Source organism: Carassius auratus, chromosome 22, assembly GCF_003368295.1.
Source record: "Carassius auratus strain Wakin chromosome 22, ASM336829v1, whole genome shotgun sequence".
In the NCBI taxonomy this organism is placed as follows: domain Eukaryota; kingdom Metazoa; phylum Chordata; class Actinopteri; order Cypriniformes; family Cyprinidae; genus Carassius; species Carassius auratus.
Window position 1 is genome coordinate 7,266,713 of NC_039264.1, and position 11,497 is coordinate 7,278,209.

The 11,497-nt window shown below is 35.6% G+C and overlaps 1 protein-coding gene across 2 annotated transcripts; it reads right to left on the bottom strand.

Annotated features, from left to right (window-relative positions):
• Positions 1 to 1,221: 1,221 nt before the first annotated feature.
• Positions 1,222 to 8,331, bottom strand: LOC113039550 (uncharacterized). 2 transcript variants are annotated; one of them, XR_003275043.1, is made up of 6 exons: positions 8,201 to 8,331; positions 7,213 to 7,542; positions 6,347 to 6,685; positions 5,340 to 5,471; positions 5,185 to 5,210; positions 1,222 to 1,472 (listed from the first exon to the last, which is right to left on the bottom strand). XR_003275043.1 is itself a non-coding variant. In XM_026197451.1 (5 exons), exons 1-4 carry the CDS (start codon positions 8,241 to 8,243, stop codon positions 5,365 to 5,367), a joined length of 819 nt encoding a protein of 272 aa, XP_026053236.1. In that variant the 5' UTR covers positions 8,244 to 8,331; the 3' UTR covers positions 1,222 to 1,472; positions 5,340 to 5,364. The 2 variants fall into 2 exon arrangements, 1 of the variants encoding a protein (XP_026053236.1); XM_026197451.1 differs by lacking the exon at positions 5,185 to 5,210.
• Between the last annotated feature and the right edge of the window lie 3,166 nt (positions 8,332 to 11,497).

Genomic DNA, 11,497 nt, shown 5'->3' on the forward strand with positions numbered 1-11,497 from the left:
AAAACTGTCTGTTGTTTGTGAACTAAATCTACTGTAAAGCGTGCTCTATTCAAGCCAACTGAAATGCTTGCAGACAAATCAACATCAGTGTCTTTATGTTTTAGGTAAAAAAAAAAAAAAAAAAAAAAAAAATATTAAAATAACACCGATTTAATAAAATAACTTTTTTTGAAATCCCCTGCTGCTGTAATGTTAACCGTTTTATTAAAATGCTACGCATGCCCTATGTGATGTCTTTTTTCATATTGTTTATTACCAGTCTGAATTTTTATATTGTCTGAATTAACTAGCCAAGTAGACAGATATGAATGCTTCATACTAAAAATAAGTTAATATTATTAGCTGATGCTAACGGTCTAGCTAACAAGCTTGCTGGTGCTAAGTTGAGGTAATTTTTAGATATAAAGTCTAAATATTGTTTTTCAACCACCTAGATAGATTACATCTGGTGGAAAAGAAAGGATGTGATGTTCAGAACATGGTAACTACAGTAATTATCAAAGATGGGAAGAGGTGCACCCCGTTTGGCCAGGGGTATTTGTAAACCACAGACAAGGTTTGAGAAGAATTAAATCATTATGAAAATATAATTATATTTTTCTCAAAATGTTCTTCCTAACTTCAGGCCTTATTCTCATGTCATATGTAACTGCGATGTTCTGCAAAACAACAAACTTTAAAAAACTTTTTCTTCCTGGTGAAAATCATATGGTCAACTCTGTTTTCTCTCGGGTACATCGCAGTGTAAACTCTCATCAACACAGTCAATATCAATAACAAAACTATATCTGGACTCCATATAGTGGTTATTTTGGGAAAATCCCAGATATTTTGAGAAGTAGGAGTATAAAAAAAATATATGTGCCAATACAAAATTTTATTAAGTAGCCTACTGTATATAAAATTGTTTGTACTTTCGTACTTTCACTTGAGTAAAACTAAAAAAAAGGAGTACTTTTCCTTTTACTGGAGTAATATTTGTATGAAAGTGAAAGTGACACCCATACTCAGAATTCATGCATTGCATTTAACCCATCCAAAGTGCACACACACAGCAGTGAACACACACACTGTGAACACACACCCGGAGCAGTGGGCAGCCATTTATGCTGCGGCGCCCGGGGAGCAGTTGGGGGTTTGGTGACTTGCTCAAGGGCACCTAAGTCGTGGTATTGAAGGTGGATAGAGAACTGTACATGCACTCCCCCCACCTACAATTCCTGCCGGCCCGAGACTCGAACTCACAACCTTTCGATTAGGAGTCCGACTCTCTAACCACTAGGTCCACCACTGGTTTTGACTGATGCTTTTCTCTTTTTCTCGATTTTCCACTGCCTCTTCAGTGTTAGTGTAATAAATGATGTAATGCTAATCAGCTTCAGTCTGATTTAAGGATGTCCCATCAGTAGTGTTCAACAGTATGTCGCAGTCTCCTACAGTAATGACTCTTGATTCACTGGAGCATCATTTACCTGTAAAAAAAAAAAAGATACAGATTCACTGATGGTAAAAAAAGAATAGAAGAACAGGATTGATGAGAAAAAAAAAAAAAAAAAAAACGAATGCAAACTGTTGCCAACATTGACAATTCTAATAATAAATTTGCATATTAAAATGGCAGGGCTATAGACTAACTTTCTGCCTTTCTTCTTAGGTGCACGATTCTGGATAAAGTGAGAATCACAATGTTTTTGGTCTCATATAGAGATCACGATGCTCCTACGATTCCTTTTTTTTTTTTATTAAATTAAATTAAATTAATGCATTTAGCAGACACTTTTTAGCGACTTACAGTGCATTCAGGCTAACAATTCTTTACCTATCATGTGTTCCCGGGAAATCGATCCCCCAAACTTTGTACTTGATAGCGCAATGCTCTACCAATTGAGCTACACGAACACTATTATTATTATTATCATTATCACAAGTATATAAATTAATACTTTTATTTTGCAAGAATTCTTTAAATTGATCAAGTGTGACAAAGACATTTATAACAAAATATTTATATTTCACATAAATTGTGTTCTTCTGAAAAATAAAACAGAAAAAAATATAATCTGTTTTCAACATAATAATAATAATAATAATAATTGTTTTTTTAACAGCAAATCAGAATATTAAAATAATTTCTGAAGGATCATGCGACACTGAAGACTGGAGTAATGATGCTGAAAATTTAGCTGTGCAACACAGGAATAAATTATATTTTAAAATACATTAAAGTAGAAAGCAGTTATTTTAAATTTTAAAAAATATTTAAAAACTTTACTGTTTTGTTGTACTTTGGATCAAATAAATGCAGGTTTGGTGAGCAGAAATGACTTTAAAAAACATTACCAGTCAAAAGTTTTTGATGTGTAGTGTATATATAATATATTTAAAACCCCAGTTTTTTATATTAGAATGATGAAAAAGTTGTTTAAATCACTGATTCAACGACTCACTCATAAACCTACTATACGCTTGTTTCATAACTGGATGAATCAGCGTTTTTGAACGATTCTCTTGAATGAAAACGTAATTCGTTGACCAATACATTTTTAAGACACTTAATGAATGATCTGGTAAGACTTTGTCAAAGGCTTAACAGACTCAGGGAATCATTGTCATTTAGAAATGAGATCGAGAGGGTGTCTGAATCGTGAAATCTTTTAACGATTAATCGTGCAGCTCTAGTTTAAGCTATTAAAATAGTTCAGTTTTGTATGCAATAGCAAAGTGATTACATGATATATTAATTATAAAAGGTAAGAGTAATACATCATTCGTAACTGCAAAGGGTCTATGTTGTGCTTTTATAAAATAAAGAAAAAACCCGCTTATGAAGTCTCATTTTGAACAGGAGTACAAAAATAAACTGAAACTCAGTGAAAACATTCCTCACAGACAAGATATATATGTTTTCACTGAGTTTCAGTTTATTTTTGTACTCCTGTTCAAAATGAGACTTCATAAGCGGGTTTTTTCAGATGCAGGATTTTTAAAGTGACAACTTTAGAAATAAATTTATTTTCTGTAAATGTGTGTATATATATATATATATATATATATATATATATATATAAACACAACTAAAATGTAATATTTAGATAAGTATTCAGACCCTTAGTAACATTTGAGATTTGACTCTGGTGCCTCCCATTTCTTTTGATCATTGCAGAGATATTTCTACACCTTGATTGCATGTGATTCCACCTGTGGTAAAATAAATAGATTGGACAGGATTTGGAAAAGGCACACATCTCTCTGTAAAAGGCCTCACAGCTGACAATACAAATCAGAGCAAAAACCAAGCCATGAGGTCAAAGGAACTGCCTGCAGAGCTCAGAGACTGGATTGTTGCTAGTCACAGATCTGGGGAGGTCTACAAAATGGGAAAAAAAGGAAGTTAGTTCAAGGAACTAGCCAGCAGGGTATTTCCCAGAAAACAAATTTCCCACTCAGGCCAATTTTCTGTCTACATCTGCCCTGGCAGCAGAAACTATGGCCGACATCTTTATGCACAGCACTTACAAACATTGATAACCGGTGAATTAAGTACACTATGATTGGAACTGATTTGTTGCGTTTCGTGAGTTTTGCGATAACAGAGATGCAATGCTAATGCACAACTTACAAGATTAAAATAGCACGTAAATCTGACTGAATATCCTATTCCAATATGAAAACTTGCAGTGTTACCGTAATTTTCGGACTATAAGTCTCATCAGTCCAAAAAATATGTCATGAGGAAAAAAACATATAAGTTACACTGGACTATAAGTTGCATTTATTTAGAACCAAGAACTAAGAGAAAACATTACCGTCTACAGCCGCGAGAGGGCGCTCTATGTTGCTCAGTGTATGCTATAGGAGCACTGAGCAGCATAGAGCGCCCTCTCACGGCTGTAGACGGTAATGTTTTCTCTTGGTTAATTTCTCTTGGTTCATGTCAAATTAATTTTGATAAATAAGTCGCACCTGACTATAAGTCGCAGGACCAGCCAAACTCTGAAAAAAAGTGTGACTTATAGTCTGGAAAATAGGGTAAATATAATCAAGGCTGAGAGAAAAAAACAATGCTAGAAACAACAGGTAATTTTTATTGCTGTTTTCCATGATCGTGGTATAAATATTTTTACATGGATTTTTTTTTAAATGCAGGGTATCTTGTGTTTCATATGTGTTTGGCCGATCAGTGTACACTTGTGGCACTGGTAGTTCCTATAGAACTGTTTTAGACCATACTCCGAAGTAGGAGTTAATTTAGTTCCCCCAAACGGAGTTCCTAGAAAACATGATAATTTCCTGTGGTTTGATCATGCCAAAAATTGGGTACGTCCACCAATAGTTCTAGGAACTATGAAATTCCTCCGTTGTGAAAACCACCATAATAATCAAATGGAAGAAGTTTGGCACAACCAGAACTCTTCCAAGAGCCGATCACCCGGCCAGACTGAGCAACCAGGAGAGAAGGAAGCCAGGAACCCGATGGTCACTCAAAGATCCAAAAGACAACCATCAGTGCAACCCTCCACCGATCTGATCTTTATGGCACAGTGGCTAGACGCAAGTCTCTCCTGCTTTGAGTTTGCAAAAAAGTAAAACATTAGGTCTGGAGGAAACCAGGCACCGCTCACCATGTTTTTCAGCGGCAGGTACTGGGAGATTGGTCAGGGTTGAGGTAGAGCTTAATGGGGCAATGTACAGAGATAACCTCAATGAAAACCTGGAAGGTTCCCCCTTCCAACAATGACCCTTAGCACACTGCCAAGACAACACAAGAACTCTGGGAATGTCCTACAGCAGCCCAGATAGAGCCCTGACTTGAACCCCATCAAACATCTTTGGAGAGACCTGAAACTAGCTGTCCACCAACGGTCCCCATCCAACCTGACTGAGCTTGAGAGGATTTGAAAAGAAGAAATGACAGAAAATCCCCCAATCCAGGTGTATAATCCTTGTGTGTCATACCCAGAAAGACTTGAGGATGTAATTGGTGACCAAACTGCTTCAAATAATTACTGAGTAAAGGGTCTTAATACTTATATAAATAGATTTCATTTTTTTATTTTCAATAAGCTATAAGACAGTAGTTTTTTAATGTCAAAATAAAGCTTGTGTTGGTGAAATCGGTTAGTAAATCCAGCCCTTAATATGATCAGACTTGAACTGAGTCTGAATGATGCTATAGTATCTTACCGGACCAATGTTCTGCATCCGGATGTCTGTTTGAACAATAATTAACTCAGTTAAACACACTTTGGTTAATTATAATAAAAATACATATTTCCACATCTTTCAAATACTTTACACATAATGTCCATCTTGTTAAATCAGCTGTATGTAATACTCACCTTCTCTTCTCTCTTGATGTTTGTGTTAGTAAGTCACAACCGCAGCACACACAGCTAAAAGCAGAATGACAGCAACAGCTATTCCTGCTGCAGCAGCAGCAGCAGCTGAAGACCGACCTGAATCTGGAACATCTGAAGAGTAGAGAGAGTCAATATGAATAGAGAGTGACTGATAACAAATTGACTTGCTGTGACATATACATTGTAGAGACCAGCGGATTTTCAAACAAACAAAAAGTCCTCAAAATTAATGAAAATAATTAAACCGTCAGTAATAAAAAAGCGAAGGAACAAATACAATAGAATAACAAGATACAAATTAAACAAACTGTGCTTTAATGGTTTTTTTTTTTTTTTATGCAAGTCTCAAGCAGTATGATTTGATTTATTCACTATACCATTTATTACTAATGTCTCATTTCAGTTTAAGTTTGGCTTTAGTTTTGTATTTATTGCAGTTTATATGAAAAGGTTCATGTAACTTGGTACAGCCTACTGCAGAAATGAATAATCAAATGTAAAATAAAATATATCCCGCTGTCACTTTAAGAGCCGCACGGATCCAAATTACTGTTACACGCGTATTTTCATTCTCAACTCTTTAAAATTAACTTATTACATGACCAACGAATGTATACATTAATAATCACCAAGCGCAGCATTTTGACACATTTTTGCATGTACTTGACCGATCAGGCGCGCACCTTGAGCTAAAAGATTCTCCAGCAACGCTCCCAGAAGCTGGTGTCTGGCTATGAATCTCTTTTGCAGCAGTTCATAAGAGCAATAGGGAACTTTCCTAAGTACTAAATATGCTTGCCAAGAATAATTTTGAGAGTGCAGCAGTCATTTAAGGTTGCATTTTCAGTTGAATGAATTTAGGAAAACATTTGAAACATTCACAGTGATGAGCTATTTCAATTACTAGTTCAGTCAACAGCTCAAAGTCTATCTATCTCTGCGTGTGTGTGTTTTAAAATAGCACAAGGGAACTAAATTATACTTACTAACAGCAACGTTAACACCAAAGCTCTTCTCAATGAAAGCACTGTTGATAAGACGACCCTTTCTGCTGATCTCCAGTTTATATTCTCCAGAGTCTGTGGTTCTGGTGTTCATGATGGTCAGAGATCCAGTCTGATCCAGCTTCAGTCTGTCTCCGAATCTCTCTTTACACTGAACATCTGAACAGATACTGTTACTCTGATCTCCAGTGATTTCAGCGATGCGAATGTCCTTATAATACCATCTCATCACCTCATTTGGTTGCCTTGCTACATCAGGATGTAAAGAGACAGATTCTCCCTCCTTCACTGACTTTTCATCTCGTTCTGCAGCAGAAACACCTGAAACACAAACCAACAGCTGCTGAAGGATCGTTTTTTGAAAACGCAACAACAAAAACAATGTGAAAGCACTGTGGATATGAAAATAATTTATCATGCTGTTTTGAAAAGTGAAAGTGATGTGACATACAGCCAAGTATATGATGACCCATACTCAGAATTCATGGTCTGCATTTAACCCATCCGAAGTGCACACACACACCACACACACACAGAGCAGTGTTCATCATTTATGCAGCGCCGCCCGGGGAGCAGTTGGGGGTTCAGTGCCTTGCTCAAGGACACCTCAGTCGTGATAGAGAGTGCTGTTCATTCACTCCCCACACCTACAACTCCTGCCGGAACGAGACTTGAACTCACAACCTTTGGATTACAAGTCCGACTCTCTTACCATTAGGCTGTGTTTCAAATAGATTGAGTATACACAGCATTAAAATACATTACTCTGAATGTTACTGAAAAAAAAAGCTAAACATTAATGCTTAAACCTATTTAATCTGCTTTAAAACATTAATTCAGTGACTCACCATGAACAACAACATTGAAGGTCTTTTCACTGATACTGCTGCTTCTGATGATCTTTAGCTCATATTCTCCAGAGTCTGTGTTTGTGATGTTCATGATGGTCAGAGATCCAGTCTGATGATCCAGCTTCAGTCTGTATCTGAATCTCTCAGTACCTCCATTACACTCAACATCTGTACAGTAATCACTGAGATCGCCACTGATTTCAGCTATTCGAATGTCATTAAAATACCACTTAATATCTTCTTGTTGGTTTGTTTCCACATCAGTGCGTAGTGTGACTGATTCTCCCTCATTCACTGATAATGTGACAACATCAACACCAGCAAAACCTGAAAAGAAATGAAGAAAAGTTAATTATGAACCAAACAAAGATAAACAACAGTTAAGAGCTGTGAAAATGTTTAAATTCAATATATTCATGCAAACACGGTAGCCTACACAAGTCATGAATAATCTTCAGCAAATGAATGAACAATACACAGTTTACACTATAAGTGCAGTAATGAAATAAAGTGTTTTCATAGATAATTTTAAATATGGCTCATTATGAATAACAATAAAATTGATGAAAATGATCCATAAACAGCAAGAAAATTGAGCTTTTAATTACAAAATATTGTTTTTAAGTATTCTAACAGAAATTTACCACCACGATTAAAAAAGAAGAAGAAGAAGAAGAAGAAGAAGAAGAAGAAGAAGAAGAAAACTGGTTGCAGCCGCTCAGACAAACCACAGAGCATTTTTTTTTTTTAAAGAAAATGTACATATTAGTCCGTTTTATTCTTAGAGTAGGTCTGGAGTAGGTTAGATGTTTTTCAATAAAATATGACTAGTCAACGGTCATCTTTGTATGTGGTCATTTGCGTGTGTTTACAGTATGGACACGTAACGTTAACTGAGCGCGACCTCCCAAAAACAACACGTTTCGTTTTTATTATTACAATTATTTGTTATTATTAGCAAGCAGATAACATACAAATGACTTACCATGATGGGATAAAAAAATTACAAAAATTAACAAAATCGCCATTCCACTATCTCCATAAAAAAGAAAATGAAATTAGAAAAAGAAAGAAAACAAAACAAAAGAAACAGACGCAGTTCCTATCAAGAGGGTCTGGCTGCAGACATATGGGCGAGTGGAGCTCCACTCAAGAGCGGAAATACGTCACCTCCACTAGCGACGCCGCCGCCATGTTGGACCGGGCCATACTTTCCGTGGAATTACGTCGCCTCCACTAATGATGCGGCCGCCATGTTGGACCGGGCAACACTTTCCGTAGAATTACGTCACCTCCATGGCGGCGAGTGGAGCTCCATTCAAGAGCGAAAATACGTCAACTCCACCAAACTTTCGTTTTATATTATTACTTGTTATATACATGTATAAGGGGTGCTTTGCAAGTTATGTCACCTCTTTGTACGTAATGTTCATATGTTCTGTACTTTTATCGTTGTTACTTTTACCTAGTAGAAATAATAAAAATAATAATATACTAATCTTTCACGGTTTATGACACGACAGCAATTTTTTTTTTATTTCCCCTCAGCAATTTGCACTACCGACATCCACAATCCATATTTTTAGGGCTTCTGCCTTTTGTTCATGTTTGTTTTACCAATGTACAACTGACAATGTAACATTCCATACATTTTAGAAAGTTAACCCTATGTTTGTAATATTTAGCAGTGAAAAAATTATGAAATATTACATAAATTATTAAAATAATACCTCAACCAGAATTTGTGTGTTGAATTTTGTATTTTAATCGAAATAATAACATATACAAAATAACCACAGTAACATAATGAAGAATAACTTCCACAATTTAGAAGTTTTAATGGTTTTTGAGTAATAATAATAATAATAATAATTAACACATCTTACACTACACTAAAAACAAATTAACTGCAAGTGACCATAATTGTTACAGTAAAAACACAATGTGTGCGCACGCACGCACACTTTACTCTTCAAGACCTCCATCGTCTGTGAAGCAATCCCAGCTACAGTAGCCAGGGTGATCATTTGAGGAGTAAAACCCCAAAAGCACTCCCTGTTGTCCATTTTCCTGGTGACCAGCCCCACAGTCTTTGTGAAGCTGGCTGCGCTGTAGGTGACTGCACCTAGAGATGATGTAAGGCTTTCTGTACTTTAGATAGTGATAGTGTTTCTTTAAATATCTTCACTGCACCGGTTAAGTACCATTTTCATGTTTCAGTCAAAAGTTTCATGTTAGGGAAATGGAAGAGAGTGAGATTACTTAGCCTAATTATTATAGCCACAAAAACAAGAGGGTTGACCACACTTACTGAAGTCACCATCAAGCCAGTTGAGTGTGGCTCCTGTTAAATATGCTCCTGACTGACAGTGTTGTTAAATCTCTGGCATGAACAATTACGTCAGATGGGTCAAGTTTAATTACAATACTGACATTTCATTATCATTAAAGTTAAAGCAATTTACTTGTTGCTGAAGGTGCCTGGGGCACCACAGTTGTGCTTTGTTGTTCTGATGCATCTGATTGCTGGGCTGGGGACACAAAGAAGACATGAGCACAGCAAAACTGGAACAAAACTATGTCTGTGTACTGACGTTTTGTAAATTCAACACAGAATAGTACTGCATCATTCTCCTATGACAGTCCCAAAGCAGACAAGGTGATGGTGCTCAGAAGTTCCAGTCTCTATTTGTGGAGGTGTTATGAGGATGGATAACACTTGATATACATTTGATCTGAAACAAAAAAAAAGTCAAACAATAGAATAACAGAACAACAAAATAGAGAAAAATATGTACATGTTAATGTCACATGTAAAAAGACTTTGACTTCTAGGGTGGCAACATAAATTTAAAATGTAAAGAGTGCTGCATCTTCCATGCCAATCCTATCCCTGGAGGTGAATGAAAAATTAAATATGAAAACAACCACCTCATATGACCTTTTTAACATTATATAGCAAATGCTAAAGGCATACACATACAAAACAATCGTGTCCTTTCATTATTTACTACATTATTTTACCACAAGCCACCAAAAACTAAGTTACACCTTTGCTATCCATCATGTACTGAATGTAAAAATTTAAAGAGCAAACAATTAACAAATAAGTTTTTCAGAAATGTATTATCCAAACTGTACTTCCCCAGTCAACTGAAAAGAAAGTATGTTCTTCAAGAATTTAGTGAAGAAGAGGCAAAGAAAATAAGGAAGTGTTATTTTACTTATCCAGTTTTCCTAAAGCCAAAGAAGTAACATTTAAAATCCTAAAGGACATTTATCCATCTAATAACTTCCTACAAGAAAGATTTAATTGGGAGAACAAGTCATGCAGGTTCTGTGAGAAAGATATTGAAACTGTAGATCATATGTTTTTCCAATGTGAATCTGTACAGACTTTTTGGCTGGAATTTCAAAACTGACTTCATTTCAAAGAGATATCAATACACCCTTTGACTGTGATCTCAGTTAAGGTTGGAGTATTGTTGAAGGAAAAGATCCTAGACTTTTTGATAAATAACTTAATTACTTTGTGCAAATACTAGATTCATAGATGTAAATTTTTTAAAGGTTAAACCTCACTTCAGCGGATGGAAGAATGAACTAAAGATATTTGCAAAGTCTCTTCATTACAGGATTGACATTGACATTGCTCGCGATATAAATCTATAAATCCATAGTGTTTATTAATCCTTTTGTGAGTAATTTCACGTAAGCCCTGTGCGTTTTTATTACACTGCACGTTACAACAGCGTCAGTTCACCATTTTAGCGATGCAGAGATAAAATTACCTGATTTTAAGTTTGAAGTACTCCCGGCGACGCCATCTTGATGTTTTCAAGTGGAGGTGACGTACTTCCGGTTTGAGAGTGGAGCTCCACTCGCCCATGGTCTGCAGCCAGACCCTTCTCGTTCCTATCTCGTCTTCTTCTTCTTCTTCTTCTTCTAGCTAATAGTCACTTTCCCGCCACCTGCTGGACTGATGTGTGGAACACAAGTCTGACCGAGGAATATAACAGAAGAAAACAAATATGATTCCATTTGACCTGAACAAAACAGATTTATAATAATACTGGCATTTAAAATAATAATAATAATAATAATAATAATAGTAATAATAATAATAATAAAAAACGATTGTATTTTTATTACTAGCAAATATTTATTCAATTATGAAATTATTATTCTATATATACAGTAGTGTTTTTATTAATATGTCTTTAAACTATGCTTTAAAAAGTAAACCATTTTAAGTACTATGTTTATTTTGATACTTTGATCC